General features: G+C 43.7%; 1 protein-coding gene across 2 annotated transcripts; it reads right to left on the reverse strand.

Moving 5' to 3' along the window:
- Positions 1–414: 414 nt before the first annotated feature.
- TOX4 (TOX high mobility group box family member 4) lies at positions 415–20,197 on the reverse strand. Of its 2 annotated transcripts, XM_003901539.5 has the most exons (9): positions 20,084–20,197; positions 19,805–19,873; positions 8,581–8,823; positions 7,432–7,692; positions 6,888–7,118; positions 5,115–5,195; positions 4,220–4,969; positions 2,138–2,301; positions 460–977 (listed from the first exon to the last, which is right to left on the reverse strand). In XM_003901539.5, the coding sequence occupies exons 1-9, from the start codon at positions 20,087–20,089 to the stop codon at positions 917–919; spliced, it is 1,866 nt and encodes a 621-aa protein (XP_003901588.1). In that variant the 5' UTR covers positions 20,090–20,197; the 3' UTR covers positions 460–916. The 2 variants fall into 2 exon arrangements, with proteins under 2 accessions (XP_021796687.1, XP_003901588.1); XM_021940995.2 differs by lacking the exon at positions 19,805–19,873 and having other exon boundaries at positions 415–977; positions 20,084–20,187.
- Positions 20,198–20,217: the final 20 nt, after the last annotated feature.

Genomic DNA, 20,217 nt, shown 5'->3' on the forward strand with positions numbered 1-20,217 from the left:
AAAACTATGTACATGGTTGGTTGAGGAGGGGGTTCTCTAGGACAGCGTTTCCTGTTTTACAGACAGTAAAAATTTGAGTTTTATTTAAAGTTATCACTACTTGGACTATCGTGCTGTAAACTTCTGCTTATGCTGTTACAACTAGGTGGCTTTTCTAATCTGTTTTTCTTTAGATTATGTCCAAGAAATAATGATAGATCTATGGTCTTTTGAAGATATTTCATCAAACACAAGTGAATACAACTTTAGACTTTGGTAAAACCTCTTACTAACGATGTAGTTTTGCCTCTTAGATTCATGAATTGTGATAACTCAGATAAGGATGGTAACTGCAGAAATAATACATATATAGAGAGAAATAAACTCCTGGGTGATGTCATTTTCCATGTGGCCCAGTGTGCCTGTGTTGAAAAGTTTTGTTCTCAAAGCAGTGTATTGATGTGATAATGGGGAATAACATATTTTTTTAAGAGGGAACCTTTAATGTAATCTTTTAGCCCTTTTAAAACGGATACAGTGGCGTTTTCTCCTAGGCTCAAAGCTGAGTACACTCCTGTAATTTTAATAATATTTTAGGCAAGTCCTATGACAATTATACCAACAAGTTTCTTCAACCCCACCACCACCCCTACCATACCTATGCTTTGCTTGCCCATACTCCCTTCACCCTTTCCTCTGCTATTACCACTGGTATTTCTGCTTGTGGTTGAAAATAAAAAGCATCTCCAGATTGCAGTAAATTCAGTGGCCCTGCTCCACAGCCTGGCCTCTGCTGAAGGAAGAAAAGGGGTGAAACATGAACGGCCATCATGGGTTGTGATCAGGCACTACCAGAAGCCCAGCTTGTGTTTCAAAAACAGGCTCTTGAACATGTTCCCAGCAGATAACTCTTCACTGGCTTGAAGAACAGGAAGGACTATTTCACAAACACCACTGTGTTTGAATTTCTAGAGGCTACCCAGGCCAAGAATACATCCCTAAGAGAGAAAAAGACACACAAACAGAATTATACACAAACTGAAACAGAATTACAGCCTACTTTTTTTTTTTTTGAGATGGACCTCCCAGGTTCATGCCATTCTCCTGCCTCAGCCTCCCGAGCAGCTGGGACTACAGGTGCCTGCCACCACGTCCGGCTAATTTTTTGTATTTTTAGTAGAGACGGGGTTTCACTGTGTTAGCCAGGATGGTCTCGATCTCCTGACCTTGTGATCCACCCGCCTCGACCTCTGAAAGTGCTGGGATTACAGGCGTGAGCCACCACGCCCAGTCGCTACATTCTTTTTATCTGTCTTTTTTTATTTTTATTTTTATTTTGAGACGGAGTCTCGCTGTTGCCCAGGCTAGAGTGCAGTGGCATTATCTCCTTGGCTCACTGCAACCTCCGTCTCCCAGGTTCAAGAGATTCTCCTGCCTCAGCCTCCTGAGTAGCTGGGACTATAGGCGCCTGCCACCATGCCCAGCTAATTTTTGTATTTGTAGCAGAGATGGGGTTTCACCACATTGGCCCAGCTGGATTTTTTTATCGGTCTTAAGCAAATAGGTTCCCAGATAATTTCCTGCAGCATTGTGGTTAGATAGTATCACCTTAGAAATATAAGAACAGTGGGCTTAAAAGTCAGAAGTAGAGGCAATGCTAATTTACTGTAGAGTTTTTGAAATAGGAAATAGAAATGCCTTGTCCTACAGCTATAGGTAATTCCCAGAGAAATTTGGGGAGAGGGGTAAAATCTTCCAAATTTCTCCCCATTTCCCTCACAAATTGCAAATTATCATATGCTACTTTCCACTTACCATTTCTCCCCAAATTCTAATTCCCTAAGTAGTCTGATTTGCACTAAGGATTGAAAAGCTAATATTTGCAAACACTAACAGCCTAATGTATTATCACATTTTTAAAGAGCATAGAGAGGTATGTGGTAACTGAAAAATGTGAACTGCTGATTATGTCATCTTTGGCTATGTGGCAAATGTAAGCTCTTAAGCAGGGGCGCTTTTCTAGTAGACCAGATAGACATACAGCAACCTACTCTACCTAAGGTACTGAGATGCTGATTTTATGCTGAAGATTACCATGTTTCCTAACAGAATTAATTGACCAGTATCTGAATTATAAAAGGGGGAACTGTAAGCTCACCTGCAATGCTTCACCACACACTCATTGCTGCAGTATTCATTGTCCCAGTCCTTACTCACAATGGGAGGGTTCTCACAACCAGACCTCACACATCGAGGCTGGGGTGAGAGTGCCACAGGAGACCCACTCACCAATTCAACATCCATCTGAGAAGGAGACTCAACCTGTGAGAGGAAGAGAGTATCAAAGTGGATTAAATTGCTCTCTGCCTAGCTAGCTAGTTGAAACCAATGAAGCAAAAGGTATTACAATTCCTCACACTGGGGGTAAAACTGGAGAAGAAGGTGAGTTCTTGGTCTCCCCCTCAACAGTCTAGCTTCAGAACTTTGCCAAGCAGAATGCCGGAAGATTTTTCCCATCAGGAGAAAGGTGGGCATGTGGTAATGCTTTTTTTCCCCCTTAAGCCTGGCTAGTCAAGTAAAGTAGTGGGAATAAAGAGGTGGTGCTTTTTTCTTTTTTTTTTTTTTGAGACAGAGTCCTGCTCTGTCTCCCAGGCTGGAGTGCAGTGGCGCAATCTCGGCTCACTGCAAGCTCCGCCTCCCCAGTTCATGCCATTCTCCTGCCTCAGCCTCCTGAGTAGCTGGGATTACAGGCACCTGCCACGACGCCCGGCTAATTTTTTGTATTGTTAGTAGAGATAGGGTTTCACCACGTTGGCCAGGCTGGTCGCGAACTCCTGACCTCAGGTGATCCACCTGCCTTGGCCTCCCAAAGTGCTGGGATTACAGACGTGAGCCACCACGCCCGGCCATATTTATGTGTTTTAAAAAACAATGGTATGGCCGGGCGCGGTGGCTCAAGCCTGTAATCCCAGCACTTTGGGAGGCTGAGGCGGGTGGATCACGAGGTCAGGAGATCGAGACTATCCTGGCTAACATGGTGAAACCCCGTCTCTACTAAAAATACAAAAAACTAGCCGGGCGTGGTGGCGGGCGCCTGTAGTCTCAGCTACTTGGGAGGCTGAGGCGGGAGAATGGCGTGAACCTGGGAGGCGGAGCTTGCAGTGAGCCGAGATCACGCCACTGCACTCCAGCCTGGGAGCACAGCGAGACTCCGTCTCAAAAAAAAAAAAACAATGGTATGAACCAATTAAATTTTTCTGGCTATACCCTCTGCCCCACACACATTTAAAACATCAAGCTAAGGAACTTAAGACCCAGGATAAATGAAAAGCTTTATATGTCCAAAGTTTAAGATCCTTGGGTAAACAACTCTGAAAAATAACTGTTTAGGCCATATCCTGTCCAGCTGAACTAGTGGCCGCTGCTTAGTTAAGGAGTGATCCTTATCTTAATGTATCTCACTAAAAACACTATGGGGTACACGGTAGCTCAACGCCTGTAATCCCTGCACTCTGGGAGGCTGAGGCGGGCAAATCACGAGGTCAGGAGTTCAAGACCAGCCCAACCAACATGGTGAAACTCCGTCTCTAGTTAAAAATACAAAAAATTAGCTGGGTGTAGTGGCGATTACCTGTAATCCCAGCTACTTGGGAGGCTGAGGCAGGAGAATCACTTGAACCCAGGAGGTGGAGGTTGCAGTAAGCCGAGAGTACACCACTGCACTCCAGCCCAGGCAACAGAGCGAGACTCCGTCTCAAAAAAAAAACAGGGTGGGCGCAGTGACTCACACCTGTAATCCCAGCACTTTGGGAGGCCAAGACAGGCAGATCACCTGAGGTCAGGAGTTCAAGTCCAGCCTGACCAACATGGAGAAACCGTCTCTACTAAAAATACAAAATTAGCCAGGCATGATGGCACATGCCTGTAATCCCAGCTACTCAGGAGGCTGAGGCAGGAGAATCACTTGAACCCAGGAGGTAGAGGTTGTGGTGAGCCGAGATCGCACCATTGCACTCCAGCCTGGGCATGGACATCTCAAAAAAAAAAGAAAAACCACCAATATGGGCACCTTGGGTAAGACAAGTCACTGTTGCAAGGAAATCCCATCTGCAGGATGTTTTGTGTTCCTGGTTGCTGGGCATTAAATGCTAGTAGCAACCCCCACTTTTATTTGGTCAACCAAAAATGTTTTTATACATTTCCACTAGACTAGAGGAAAGACTTAAAATCAAAGGCTCACCTCAGGAACTACATCTGTGATCATCTCACAGATAGTCTCAGGAGAAGTTGCCTCCACTGTATGAGCCTCAGGGCTGTTGTTCATAGGCCGCTCAGGACTACTTTCCACAGTTGGTGGGACTAAGGTAGTCTGCATTTTCAAAGTGGGTAGAGGCACACTCTTGATCTGCAGAGGGGGTGGCTGTTGCTGTAAATTGATTCGAACTTTCTGAGGTGGAGGCTGTTGCATGGCCTGGAGTGGAGGAGGCTGCTGCAGAATGGTAACTTGCTGCTGAGTTGGGGGTTGTGGCATCTGTTGTAATGGAGGGGGCTGTAGTCGGGGTGGAGGCAGTTGCATAGAAGCAGCAGCAGCAGCTGCTGCTGCTGCCTGCAACACTGACCGAGTGACAATCTGGGCTTGTTGACTGGGCTGGATAGTGGCTGTACTGGTTTGGCCTAGCTGGAGCCCCCGGGAGGTCACCACTGTGGCTGGGATAACAGTAACCATCCCTCCTTGAGACATAGTAATGGACGAGGGCAACATTTGTTTGGTAATAATCAACTTGGTGATATTGGGCTGACCCCCAGCTCCAGAAGATGCCTGGTTTGCCACATAGGATGAAAGGGTGGAGTTAACAACAATGGATGGGGACAGGGCAGGGGGCTCTATTGAAGCTGGTGCTGGAGATGCTGGGTCAACAGTAGCCATAGGAGGTGGAGAAGGAGTTTGTGATGGTGGTGCTGGATCCAATTCCACTGTTTCTACAGTGGCCTAAAAGAAGACAAAAATAAATAATTACATAAATAAATAAATAAATAATAAATCACTTGGTTGTATTTACTTCTTAAAACTGCTAACAAATACTTCCAAAAAACTTCTTACTGGTTTAAATATCCATCTACCCTATCCCTCTTACCTGACACTCCTGGTTGTCTTTGTAAGCAGCCAGTGCCTTCAGATACTCTTTCTTGGCAGCCTCAGTTTTCCTCTTATATACCTGCAAAAAAGAGACTTTAAAAAAAAAAAAAAGACTCCCCATACTCCTAGGGAAGACTGATAGTTTTGTATTATTTATCAATGAATGACAATTCATCTTAGTCTAATCACTGACAACCCCTATCAGTGAATACAATTCTGAAAGCTAACAGTCAAGACAACCTCTATGGCAGACTCACTCCACTGAGCATACCTCTGAAAGACAACCAATCAACAGGAGTCTGGCAAGAATAGCTACTATTTATTTTATTTAATTTTTTCTGAGCCAGAGTCTTGTTCTGTTGCCCAGGCTGGAGTGCAGTGGCACGATCTTGGCTCACTGCAAGCTCTGCCTCCCAGGCCACCGCACCTGGCCTTTTTTTGAATTTATTTTTCTTTTTTGGATTTAGACTCCTGGGTTCAAGCGATTCTCCTGTCTTAGCCTCCCAAGTAGCTGGGATTACAGGTGTGCACCACCATGCCTGGCTTGTTTTGGATTTTTAGTAGAGACAAGGTTTCACCATGATGGCCAGGTTGGTCTCGAACTCCTGACCTCAAGTGATCTGCCCTCCTCGGCCTCCCAAAGGGCTGGGATTACAGGTGTGAGCCACTGGGCCTGGCCCTCTTCTCACATTAAAAAAATTTTTTTTTTTTTGAGATGGAGTTTCATCCTCTCTCTTGTCCCCTAGGTGGCCCAATCTCGGCTCACTGTAACCTACACCTCCCGGGTTCAAGCAGTTCCACCTCAGACTCCTGAGTAGCTGGGACTACAGGCAGCCACCAGCACGCCTGGCTAATTTGGTATTTTTAGTAGAGATGGGGTTTTACCATGTTGGCCAGGCTGGTCTCGAACTCCTTACCTCAAGTGATCCGCCTGCCTCGGTCTCCCAAAGTGCTGGGATTACAGGTGTAAGCCACTGTGCCAGGGCTTATTCTTAAATTCTTATAGTAAAATTATTACTGTGTGGGTTTAGGAGGTAAAGCTAAATACTACCACCACAAACAGCACAACAAAAGCCAAGAACAAACTAGAGGGTTTCACTCATCTATCCTTGTGATTAGCCCTTACCCCTTCACTGTCACTAAGCAGAAGTGTGCAATTTAAGATGAAAGGGCTTGGCCCTACCAGAGCTTCTACCACACATTATTTAGATATTTTTGGGGCTGGGCGTGGTGGCTCAAGCCTGTAATCCCAGCACTTTGGGAGGCCGAGACGGGTGGATCATGAGGTCACGAGATCGAGACCACCCTGGCTAACACGGTGAAACCCCCATCTCTGCTAAAAATACAAAAATTAGCCCGGTGTGGTGGTGGGCACTTGTAGTCCCAGCTACTTGGGAGGCTTAGGCAGAAGAGCAGCGTGAACCCAGGAGGAGAGTCTCGCTCTCTCTCCCAGGCCGGAGTGCAGTGGCCGGATCTCAGCTCACTGCAAGCTCCGCCTCCCGGGTTTACGCCATTCTCCTGCCTCAGCCTCTCGAGTAGCTGGGACCACAGGCGCCCGCCACCTCGCCCGGCTAGTTTTTTTTGTATATATTAGTAGAGACGGGGTTTCACCGTGTTAGCCAGGATGGTCTTGATCTCCTGACCTTGTGATCCGCCCGTCTCGGCCTCCGGGATTACAGGCTTGAGCCACCGCGCCCAGCCGAAAACCTCTATTTTTATCTCTTTAAAAACTTCTGGAACATTCACTACTAGTTCCTCAACATTTGCTCACCTGTTTTTGCTCCTCTCCAAGACTATCCCACATGGAGGCCACAATTTTTGAAACCTCACCAAAAGTGGCATTAGGATTCTGTCCCTTGATGGCAGCCTGTGTATCACGAAAGAATAAAGCATATGCTGAAACTGGTTTCTGAGGTTCATTAGGATCTTTCTTTTTTCTCTTCTTTGGGGCCTTCTGCTTTTTCCCTGCTTCCACCACCACTGTCTTCTGGCTGGGAAGTTGCTGTAAGAGAGAAAAAGAATTACACAATGGATGATGACAAGTATTATGTCTGGAAACTAGCCACATGTATGGAATTTTCAGAAATGCTAAAAATCATGGAAATAGCATTAAAAGACACTGGTCAATATGGAGAACCAATAAGAATAGGGATTGAGAGAATTATAAACTGGAAATTGGTAGGTGGAACCCCATACCCAGAAAAGAGCAGAGGAGATGGCATGGCAAGGCTAAAGAATACTGATTAAGCTCTGTATCCCAAGAATTTTATCCTAGAATATCACAGCAGAATTGATTTTGGCAGGGAATGCCTCACCCTCCGGAAATCCTCAACACCATCCTCGTGAAGTGAACTAGTAGGTGAAGGCGTGGTTGAAAGACGATCTTCAGGTGACTGGGCAGGTGGTAGGATGGTGCCACCCCCTAAGCTCAAACCCAGTTGGGAACTCAGTTCTGACTGATCAATGGTGGTCAACTGGCTATGCCCCATCAAGCCAGATGTCATGTCTGTCATTGGTACATCAATTGTAACAGGTGGGTTGGCACTATACTGAGTTCCTATAGAGTGGTCCAAGTCCTGAGAGAAGCAGAAGGACTAATTAAACAGTAAATATAAAAAAACACCACTTTCCCCCCCTAAATTTAAGATAGCTTATAAATTCCCTGCCTACCCAGATTGTATCATTTAAAATACAAAACATAGTCTTCAAAACTGAAAATAAAAACATAAGCTTTTTTAAAAAGTACAGAAATTAATGAATTTACTTCTTTGCACTCAAAAAAACAACTAAAATAATCAGAGAAGTCATACTGTTGGACAAGTTAAAGAGCTATCAACTTATTCAGTAATCTATAAGTAGGGACAACACATTGAGTAAAGAAAAACTTCCTGTCTGTACCCTCCCAAAATAATAGCTTTTAAAATAATAATACACAGGCAGTCAGCATAAATAGGCCAATATTACAGAAGTTTGGCATCAAATATAGAGTGTGAAGATGTGCTACTGGTTTGATGTGCCAGAAGCCCAACATACTGATTTATATTACATAGTAATCTACAATACTATATTTGACTCAGACCTTTTTTTAAAAAAAAACGCTCTGATCTGCTGGCTTCTCAACATGATTCAGACCATTTTTTAATAAATCCCTCCACGTGCCAGCTATCACATTCAAATTTGAATCCTAGGATGTGAAGGTCATAATAAAAGCAGAAAACACTTTCCCAAAAACTACAATAATTTTCTAACCAGACATTGTACAATTTTAAATTATTTTTCAAGTAAAATCTACCTACATGGTAAATTTCATTTATTCAGGTGAAACTAAGTCTTTGTTGGTGAGCCTTTAGCCACAAGAAGACACACAAGTAATACCCAAGTGTAGTAGGGAATAGAGTAACTTTTGTCTCCCCTAATGCCATGCCTGTTAGCTGGGGTAAGCCTGACAATGTCTTGCCCCTTACCATGGTCAAGCCCCCACTCAGGAGCCCCCCGCCCTGCTCCATCAAGCCATGGGTCATGCCCACAGGCATGTCCAATGTCTGGACCCCATACTGGGCTGAAAAACTGCCATCCTGTGAAGAGGAAGGGTCTGCCAGGTCATCAAAGTGGCCAACCACATCGGAGACAGCCAATGAGGGATCAGAATCCAAGGAGATAGGTGGGATTTCAAATTCCTCATCTCCCAAGCTTGGTGTATGGAATGTCTGTAGGGAAAAAAGGGGGAAAAGAATTAGCGAAAAGAGGAGAAATGGCATACTACTAAGTGAAGAACATAATGGGGTACTAGAGATTCTCAGGGTACATTTTTTCTGCTTAGGATCCTATTTTATAATCAATTTCTTAGAACCTATTATTTTTACCAATCTCTCTTCTGATACCCTTGGTCCCTTGGTGCATTCAAGGCTGCTAACATCAGTCACAATTTTCAATTCTTTTATCTCTTTTCTACCATTACCACTCTTTTGTCCTAAATTATGCCTATTGTTCTAATGAAAAATTCTTCCAGTACCATTACTTAGGATACAGCCTTTATAACCTGCTTACTATGATCCTTGAAATCTCTCTAAAGATTCTAATAGAGCAGTTATTTCACAATTATTACAACTAAACTGTTAGGCCACAGAAATTTGCTGTCAGCCAGCCAATTGTACTTTGTTGTTTTAGGTTCCTTTCAAACAGATGCTAAAATGTACTGTCATGGAAACTTTATCCCCCTCTAAAATATTTGCACTTAGAGTTTCCTACTTCTTCTCCACTTTAGAAATTATAATGTTAACAACTAAAGATTCCCATTTGTTTTTTTTGGTTTTTTTTGAGACAGAGTCTCGCTCTGTCGCCCAGGCTGGAATGCAGTGGCGCGATCTCCGCTCACTGAAAGCTCCGCCTCCCGGGTTCAGGCCATTCTCCAGCCTCAGCTTCCCATGTAGCTGGGACTACAGGCGCCCACCACCACGCCCGGCTAATTTTTTTGTATTTTTAGTAGAGACGGAGTTTCACCGTGTTAGCCAGGATGGTCTCGATCTCCTGACCTCGTGATCCACCCACCCTGGCCTCCCAAAGTGCTGGGATTACAGGCATGAGCCACTGCGCCCGACCAAGATTCCCATTTGTATACAATTTTCAGAAAACCTCAACAATGCCAAAAATGCTAGTCTTGCTGAACAAGCTTCTCTCTTCTAAGAGAGGAAAAGGATTACTCCAGCTGGCTAAAGACCCAATCTCTTCCTGTGAGTCCAACTAGGTCAATAATAATACATTCTTTCTCTTCTGAATGAGGCCACCACTCATGCAGCTAACAGACCAAGATATGATCTAAGATATGTTAAGTGCTATGGTTCTGTTTTGACATTAAAATCTAAATGGTGGCATTTGCAACAATAGACAATTATAAATAATAGCAAGAGACTGCTATCAGAGAGACCTGGGTACAAGACCTTGAACAAGTTTTCTGCATCTGTAAAATGGGAATTACAATGGTAATCCCCTTATATGGTTATTATGAGGATAAGTGAGATTTCATGCATAAAAGCTTAGCACATTGCCTGATACATATAATGGCTTAATAACCATCATTAACCATTGTTATGAATAATATCCTAATAATGATTCCTTTGCCCCCTACCCCAACCAATTATCACAGATAATTGGAATTTTAGAAACTTTAAATTCTATCAATCTAACACATAGCATAGTAAATATAAACTGATTCAGATCAAATTCAATTGGTACCCACTTTTTTTTTTTTTTGTAATTGAACAATGCATTCTTTAAATAAGAGTTCCTAAAGGTTTTTTTTTTTTTTTTTTTTTGAGATGGGGTATTGCTCTGTCACTAAAGCTGGTCTGTAATTCCTGGGCTCAAGCAAGCTTCCAGCCCCAGCCTCCCAAGTAGTTGGGACTACAGGCATGTGCTGCCACACCCAGCTAATTTTTAAAATTTTTTGTAGAGACAAGCTCTCCCTGTGTTGCCCAGGCTAGTCTCGAACTCCTGGGCTCAACTGATCCTACTGCCTCAGTCTCCAAAGTGTTGGGCTTACAGACCTCAAGGTTCCTCTAGATCCTGAAAGGTCTTCTATTATGACCATTTCTGTTTTTTTTTTTTTTTTTTTTGAGATGGAGTCTTGCTCTGTAGCCCAGGCTGGAGTGCAGTGGCGTGATCTTGGCTCACTACAACCTCTGCCTCCAGGGTTCAAGCAATTCTCCTGCCTCAGCCTCCCAAGTAGCTAGGACTACTACAGGTGTGTGCCACCATGCCCAGCTAATTTCTGTACTTTTTAATAGAGACAGGGTTTCACCATGTTGGCCAGGATGGTCTTGATCTCTTGACTTTGTGATCCGCCCACCTCGGTCTCCCAAAGTGCTGGGATTACAGGCACCGGCCACTGCGCTTGGCAGTTTTATTTTTTTTCTTTTTTGAGATAGAGTCTCCTTTGTCACCCATGATAAAGTGCAGTGGTGCAATCTTGCTCACTGCAATCTCTGCCTCCCGGGTTCAAGTGATTCTCCCACCTCAGCCTCCCAAGTAACTGATACTATAGGTGCATACCACCACGCCAGGCTAATTTTTTTTTTTTTTTTTTTTTGAGACAGAGTTTCACTCTTTTCGCCCAGGCTGGAGTGCAATGGCATGAACTCTGCTCACCACAACCTCCGCCTCTCCCAGGTTCAAGCAATTCTCCTGCCTCAGCCTCCCTAGTAGCTGGGATTACAGGCATGTGTCACGATGCCTGGCTAATTGTGTATTTTTAGTAGAGATGGGGTTTCTTCATGTTGGTCAGGCTGGTCTTGAACTCCTGACCTCAGGTGATCCACCCTCCTCGGCCTCCCAAAGTGCTGAGATTACAGGCATGAGCCACCCCGCCTGGCCACGACGCCAGGTTAGTTTTTGTATTTTTTTGTAGAGATTGGGTCTGGCCATATTGCCCAGACTGGTCTTGAACTCCTGGACTCAAGCCATCACCCTGCCTTGGCCTCCCAAACTGTTGGGATTACAAGCATGAGCCACAGCGCCCAGCCGCCAATTCTGGTTTAATGAAGACATTAGGCTGGGAGCGGTGGTTCACACCTGTAATCGCAGCACTTTGGGAGGCCCAGGTGGGTGGATCACACGAGGCCAGGAGTTCGAGACCAGCCTGGCCAACACAGTGAAACCCATCTCTACTACTAAAAGAACAAAAATTAGTCAGGCATGGTGGCACACACCTGTAATCCCAGGTACTCGAGAGGCTGAGGCACGAGGATCGCTCGAACTCAGGAGTTGGAGGTTGCAGTGAGCCAAGACTGCATCACTGCACTCCAGCCTCGGCGACAGACCAAGACCATGTCTAAAAGGAAAAAAAAAAAAGAAAAGAAAAGAAAGAAAGAAGAAAGAAAAAAGAGAAAAAAAAAAAGGCCAGGTGCGGTGGCTCATGCCTATAATCTCAGCACTTTGGGAGGCCGAGGCGGGTGGACCACTTGAGGTCAAGAGTTCGAGACCAGCCTGGCCAACATGGTGAAAATCCATCTTTACTAAAAATACAAAAATTAGCCTGGCGTGGTGGCGGGTACCTGTAATGCCAGCTACCTCAGGAGGCTGAGGCAGGAGAATAACTTGAATCCAGGAGGCAGAGGTTGCAGTGAGCTGAGATCGTGCCACTGCACCCCAGTCTGGGTGACAGAGGGAGACTCCGTCTCAAAAAAAAAGACATTGCTAGAAAGAAAATTTCCAGCTAGCAGAAACTAGGGAGAAAAAAGTATGCCTGTGAAATGCCCAATCTCTGTGAATCACATTTGTAAAAATTTCCTAAAAGACAAAAAGATATACATAGTTTCATTTCTGTATTTTCCTTCTCCTTACTATTTTACTTGGTATGGTAAAAAATTTGGTCCTTGTCTGAGATATAAGCAGCATGCAGAGCATAAGAACATGCAGTTCTCAACTGGGAGTGGTGGCTCACGCCTGTAATCCCAGTACCTTGGGAAGCCAAGGAGGGTGGATCACTTGAAGTCGGGAGTTCGGGACCAGCCTGGCCAACATGGAAAACCCCATCTCTACTAAAAATACAAAAATTAGCTGGGTGTGGTGGTGCACACCTATAATCCCAGCTACCTGGGTGGCTGAAGCACGAGAATCGCTTGAACCTGGGAGTTGGAGGCTGCAGTGAGCCAAGATCACACCACTGCATTCCAGCCTGGATGACAGAGCAAGACTCTGTCTCTCTCTCACACACTCACACACACACACACACACACACACACACAAATAACAAAAAATATCAGGCAGTTCTTGATGGGAAAAACTAAACTTTCCCTAAGAACTGAACTTTTCTCAGTAGTATACAAATCATGTATTTATGTATGTTGTTTTCTTTTTTTTAATTTTGAGACAGGGTCTTACCCTGTCGCCCAGGCTAAGTGCATGGCTCCATCATCACTCACTGCAGCCTTGAACTCTTGGGCTCAAGTGATCTTCCCACCTTGGCCTCCCAAAGTTCTAGGATTACAAGTGTGAGCCACTGTGTCTGGCCCATAATTTTTGTTATTGTGTGGAAGTTCTTAACTTCCAATCCATGACTCTTTCTGATATTTCAGTTTAGGTTTACATGAGCAGTTTTAAGGTAGAAGGTACAAAGATTTTTACCAAATTCTCATACCAAAAAAAAAAAAAAAAAAGTTATAGGAACATGGATCAAGGGAAACATTTACTGTACTAGACTAATAGTAAAATGGTAGTTTCCAAAATTTTTAAGATACAGATTGCTTTGTTAAAGCAAAGATGCCTACCCTTTTCTGCTTACCACAACAAAACAGCAACTTTGTCAGGATATAAAAAATGATACTATCCATTAATGAGAACCCCAAAAGGATAAAAATTCATATCCAAAACAAGGGACCAGTGTTCCACAAGTGACTACCCCTCATAAACCATCTGGAATGTTCTCATTGTACACTAAAAAATTAGACATGGCTACATAAAATGAACTGGGCAATGATAAAAAAAATATATATATAGATATGGAGAGATTCCATTATGTAGGATCGTCAAGGCATTCTTTCTATCCGCCACCCCTTGGGATGTGGAAAAGCTTTGTTATTCAGTACCTATGGCTTTCATGGTGGTTTTCTGGGTTCTCTTTTATTTCTTCCTTTAAGTATGAATAGTAAGGTAACTGCAATTATCAAGAATACAGAGGGTTAAAAAAAAAAAAGGATACAGAAGGGTAAACCACATGCTATAATAAAAATAGAAATTCACTAAAATCTCTTTCACTACAAATGATCAGTAAAATCCAAAAATGAATATCTAAACTTATTTTATTTTAGTGGATTACATAAAGAGATCACATTCTAGACTGTTAAATATAAAACAAAGCTAAAATGTAGCAAATATTAAAAAGAAATGGTTTGGACACAGAAAGAGAAAACAGGAACATGATATGCAGTTACCTTCTAACTTAGCTTTCCTTTCCTCCTCTGTTCAATTCCTGGGCCTTTTTGAGGGAGGGGCTGGTTTGGGAATTACAGTTTATAAGGAAAGATGCTTAAATATCAAGAGAACCAAAAAATCAAAAATACCATTTCCCTCCCTTTTTTCATTCTCTGATACCAAAACATACAATCTATTTCTTTAGCTTATTATATATTCATTTTAGAGAAATTTATTTTAATCCAACACCTATTTATTCAACAATACAATGGTGCTATGGGTTATTTAACTAGCTGTTCTTAAAAACTGATGTAGTAGTGAAAATTTTACCTATTCAGCCTGAAATAATGAACTAGTTCTAATGCTACAGTTACTTTTCCTACCGAAGGATAGGTACCTTTAGGCCTAATTATTTCCCCAATGTGCTCTAAGCATAATACCACTATATTAGAGCCAATCTGAAAAACAGAAACAGAAAGATTAAATTGCCTTCCGATCATAGAACTTTCCATCTCAGGCAATGCTATCTCTGGACTGCTACTCTTTTGAAATTATTACTATTTCTTATTTCATTGATATATAACTTATGTAAGGTACATAAATTTTAAGTGTACAGCTTAACGGATTTTTTAGATATGCAACCATCCAAGTAATCACTATCCAGATCAAAGATGCAGAACATTTCCTTGTGCCCCTTTCCAGTGAATACTTCCTTCCCTTCCCAACAGGTATCACTATTTTGATAGCTCAGTTTTGCCTATTCTTGACTCTCATTTAAAAATATGAACTAATATGAACTAGCCAGGCGCGGTGGCTCATGCCTGTAATCCCAGCACTTTGGGAGGAGGAGGCGAGTGGATCACAAGGTCAGGAGATCAAGACTGGCCTGGCCAACATGGTGAAACCCCACCTCTACTAAAAATACAAAAATTAGCTAGGCATGGTGGCGGGCACCTGTAGTCCGAGCTACTCGTGAGGCTTAGGTAGCAGAATCGCTTGAACCCAGGAGGCGGAGGTTGCAGTGAGCCAAGGCTGAACCACGGCATCCCAGCCTGGGTGACAGAGTGAGACTCCATCTCAAAAAAAAAAAAAAGAACTAATATAGTATCTACTCTTTTATGTCTGTTTTCTACTCAACAATATATTGTTTAGATTATCCAACTGCATTTATAATTTCATTTTTTATTTCTGTGTAGTATTCCTTTTCACAAATACACCATTTTTTTCTGTTGACAGACATCTGGGTTGTTTTCAGGGTTAAGCTATTAAGAATAAAGTTGCTGTGAACATGTTTTTGGTGAACATATGCAATCATTTCTGTTGTGTACATATCATAGAGTGGAATTTACCTGGTCATAGCTTAGGGGGGACATGTTTATCTTTAGTAGGTACTGCTAGTTTTCCAGTGGTTCAATTAATTTACACTCTCACTAGCAATAATTAAGTTATCCACATCCACTGGGCAAGGTGGCTCACAGCTATAATCCCAGCACTTTGGGAGGCTGAGGCAGGTGGATCACTTGAGGTCAGGAGTTTGAGAGCAACTTGGCCAACATGGTGAAAACCGGTCTCTACCAAAAATACTAAAAAAATTAGCCAGGTGTGGTGGTGCATTCCTGTAAACCCAGCTACTCAGGAGGTTGAGGCACAAGAGTTGCTTCAACGTGGGAGGTGGAGGTTGCAGTGCGTCGAGATCCTGCCACTGCACTGCAGCTTGGGCGACAGAGCAAGACTATCTCAAAAAAACAAACAAACAAACAAAGAAAAAAACAAAAGAGTTATCCACATCCTTGCCAACTCTTACTGGCAATTTGGACATCTTCTTTTGTGAAGTGACTGTTCAAATCTTTTGCCTCCTTTTATTTTATTTTTTTGAGACGGAGTTTCACTCTTGTTGCCCAGGCTGGAGTGCAATGGTGCAATCTCAGCTTACCACAACTTCCACCTCCCAGGTTCAAGTGATTCTCCTGCCTCAGCCTCCCGAGTAGCTAGGATTACAGGCATGCGCTGCCACGCCCAGCTTATTTTGTATTTTTAGTAGAGACAGGGTTTCTCCATGTCGCTCGGGCTGGTCTTGAACTCCAGACCTCAGGTGATCCACTCACCTCAGCCTCCCAAAATGCTGGGATTACAGGCATGAGCCACCACGCCTGGCCTTTGCTTCCTTTTAAATTGGATTCTTTCTTTTACTCTGCAGAAATACTTGATATATTCTGAATATGAGTTAGATATATGTATTGTAAATATCTTCTCCTAGTCTGTGGAATGCCTATTTGTTATGAAATCATGTTTTTTGATGAAAAGAAGTTCCTAATTACAGTGGAGACCAATTATTCATTTTTTAAATGTTTAGTACTTTTTATGGGCAACTACTTTTTTTGGGGAGGGTCAGCAAACTCTAAAAATTTCCTCTCTTGTAAAAACAATTTTTTTTAATATTACCTTTACCTACTTCTAAGATTTGGGATGGCTCACAATAAAACCATAACCCCATTAAAATAAGTTATAAAACAATCATTACCACCACTACCAAGGGAAAGGGAAGGTATAGAAGTTGTAATGAGAAAATGGAGAACTGTTAACAATGACAGGAGCCTCAGGCAAAAGGAAGCTACTGAAATTGAGACTAAAACTTAGCTATCAGCTTCTTGGCAAAATAAAATAAGATTTCTTAAGTCCCAAAAACAAAAACAAAGGACAGACTGAACTTGGAAAGTTTCTTTCTTTTTCATTATAATATTACTTATTAATACTTTAAATTTACTTTTCTTCACTATACACCATGATTCTTCATGGGAGGTTTCTTGACATAAAAAGGAACCACTTCAGGCCAGGCATGGTGGCTCACACCTATAATCCTAGCACTTTGGAAGTCTGAGGTGGGAGGATCGCTTGAGCCTAGGAATTTGAGACAAGCCTGGACAACATGGTGAGATCCTGTCTCTATCAAAAACAAAAGCAAAAACAAAAAGGAACCACTTTTTTAATGTGGTTACCTCTTGATTATTCAATTTCATAAACGGGGTAGAGAATTAAGAACAGTGGGTAAACTTAAAAGCTACTTGTATTTCATTTTAAAATGCACTTTCACATGAATGAGGCCAAAGTCAAATTTATAACACTCTAAATAACAAAATTTAAACCGTGGAGACCTGATTGAGGAGAAATTGGGAATTTCATGCAGGTAAGTCCAATGTGAGATTTGCAACACTCAAATAATTAGATTTCAAAATGGAGATCTCACTCGAAGAAACTGGCAACTGAGAGTGCAAAGCACCAAGCACATTTTAGCTGTTTTTGTTTTGAGACAGAGTCTCACTTGTTCACCCAAGCTGGAGTACAATGGTGCGATCCTGGCTCACTGTAAACTCTGCTTCCCGGGTTCAAGTGATTCTCCTGCCTCAGTCCCCCGAGTAGCTGGGATTACAGGTGCGCACCACCACGCCTGGCTGATTTTTGTATTTTTGGTAGAGATGGGGTTTCACATGTTGGTCAGGCTGGTCTTGAACTCCTGACCTCGTGATCCGCCCACCTTGGCCTCCCAAAGTGCTGGGATTACAGGCATGAGCCACCACGCCTGGCCTCAGCTGTTTTTTTAAAATTAATTATTACTATTTTTTATAGAGACGGAGTTTGATCACGTTGCCCAACCTGGTCTAGAACTCTTGGGCTCAAGCAATTCTCCCACCTCAGCCTCCCAAACAGTTCGGATTAGTGGCATGAGCCACTGTGCTGGGTCCAGATTTAGGTTTTATATCATTTCTAAGTTTGCCACACACTAGATTCACACTTACCCTGCTTATAAGACTAATAAAGCAACAAAAAAGTTAAACTGGCGCTGGGCATGGTGGCTTATGCCTATAATCCTAGCACTTTGGGAGGCTGAGGTGGACAGATCACTTGAGGCCAGGAGTTCAAGACCAGCCTGGGCAACATGATGAAACCCTGTCTCTACTAAAAAAAAAAATTAGCTGGGTGTGGTGGCGCACACCTGTACTCCCAGCTACTTGGGAGGCTGAGGCAGAAGAATCACTTCAGCCCAGGAGGTGGAGGCTGCAGTGAGCCAAGATCGTGCCACGGCACTGCAGCCTGGGCTACAGGGAGACTGTCACCCCCCCCCCCCAAAAAAGAAAAAAAAGTTAAACTAGCAACTACCCCTTGTCAACCCCATTTTCATCCATGAAAACGTTAGGATTATAGGATAAGCGCATGCGACAGCCACTGACAATTCTTGGTACAAAAAACTGATGCAAATGGTCCACACCACTTTTGAAAATAAATTTAAAAGTCCTCAAAAAATGGCAGGTGGTTCAAGACTTCAGTTTCTCAAAGACAGAAATTTTTGTCTGTTTCACCATTCTCTTTTGCTTCTCCTAAACAAGTGATACGTATCTATATTATGACAATATTTCAACCAGAATTTTTTTTTTTTTTTTTTTTTGAGACAGAGTTTCCCTCTTTTTGCCCAGGCTGGAGTGCAATGGCACGATCTCGGCTCACCACAACCTCCGCCTCCCGGGATCAAGCGATTCTCCTGCCTCAGCCTCCCGAGTAGCTGGGATTACAGGCATGCGCCACCACCCCGGCTAATTTTGTATTTTTAGTAGAGACGGGGTTTCTCCATGTTGGTCAGGCTGGTCTTGAACTCCCGACCTCAGGTGATCCACCTGCCTCGGCCTCCCAAAGTGCTGGGATTACAGGCATGAGCCACCGCGCCCGGCTCAACCAGATTTTTTTAACAAATACTTTAGGGTTTCATCACAACCTTTACTTCTACTATAAAACAGTATAAGAAGCTATTATTACAGCTGTTTGACAGTTGGGGAAACTATGACATACAACGATGAAGTAATGTGCCCAACGTCTGAGTCACAGAAAAACTGAAACACATATCCTATTCAACTCTTTTTATGTTCTCTAGCAGCTATTTCCTTTCTTCCTGGCATTAGCAAAACAAGCCGACACTGTGTAGGTAAAGGCAACCACAAACTTTTTATTAAAGTAGTAAATTTAGGCCAGGCGCAGTGGCTCAGGCCTGTAATTCCAGCACTTTGGGAGGCCGAGGTGGGTGGATCACCTGAGGTCAGGAGTTTGAGACCAGCCTGGCCAATATGGTGAAACTATATCTCTACTAAATATACAAAAATTAGCCGGGCATAGTGGCACACGCCTGTAATCCCAGCTACTCGGGAGGCTGAGGCAGGAGAATCGCTTGAACCCGGGAGGCGGAGGTTGCAGTGAGCCGACATCGCACCACTGCACTCCAGCCTGGGCGACAAAGCGAGACTCTGTCTCAAAACAAAACAAAACCAGTAGGAAATATAAATGAAACAAATTTAAAAAGACCCCTTCAACAGAGTTCGTTACAGGAATGAACACACGCTGTTCCACGGTCAACCCTCTGCTAGGTAAGCTCCTCCCCTCACCCCAATTTCTTCAGCTGCTGAAAAATTTTCTTCCCACTGCGATCCTTTAAGATCACTGTAGTTATTTCTCCCCAGAGAAAGGAGACAATTTCACTCTGTCTTCTAATCCAGAATCACTTTTCTCTTTAAATAGGTTATCTCTTTCCAATAGCTTGCTTTTCTGATGACAGCAACTTCCCAAGACTTCCCCAGATAGTCCCCATAGGCTCTAGAAGCAGCTGCCACTTTTCTCTAAACACCAATTGCGGCCCTTAGTTCCCAGCCCCCGTCCCAGGAGTCCGTGCTCTCCTCCCCACCACCCTACCCCACTGCTGCCTCAGGCCCTCCCCCCGCGGCGTCGGCAGCTCGTGCTCACCTCGGCCCCTGACAGGAAGGGATGCGAAGGCCCTGTGATAGTCAGGTAATTGTCATTTCCTCCGGGAAACTGGAACCAAAAGAAAGCCGCGGGGATAAGTTAGGGGGAGCAGGGAATTAGCTTGGAGCGATGGCTTCTGACTCCGACATTCTGACAACACTCCCCAAACCCCGCTCTCTCTCCTCTCCCGTCAGTCGCCTCTCCACCCGGCTTCCCGTCTCTGCTTCAACCCGGTCGGCCGCGTTCTCTCGCCAGCCTTCTTAGCTATCAGGTTCCTACCTCCATCTTCACACAACCGCTCCCACCGTCTCAGACCCTCACCGCTCCCACCGCCCCCACTGGTCTCGGAACTGCCGTCACTTCCGCAAGGACGTGCGTTACTCTCTGCTCATTGGAAGGAGCGCCGTGGGGCT

This window comes from Papio anubis, chromosome 7 (genome assembly GCF_008728515.1).
Source record: "Papio anubis isolate 15944 chromosome 7, Panubis1.0, whole genome shotgun sequence".
NCBI classification, from domain to species: Eukaryota; Metazoa; Chordata; class Mammalia; order Primates; family Cercopithecidae; genus Papio; species Papio anubis.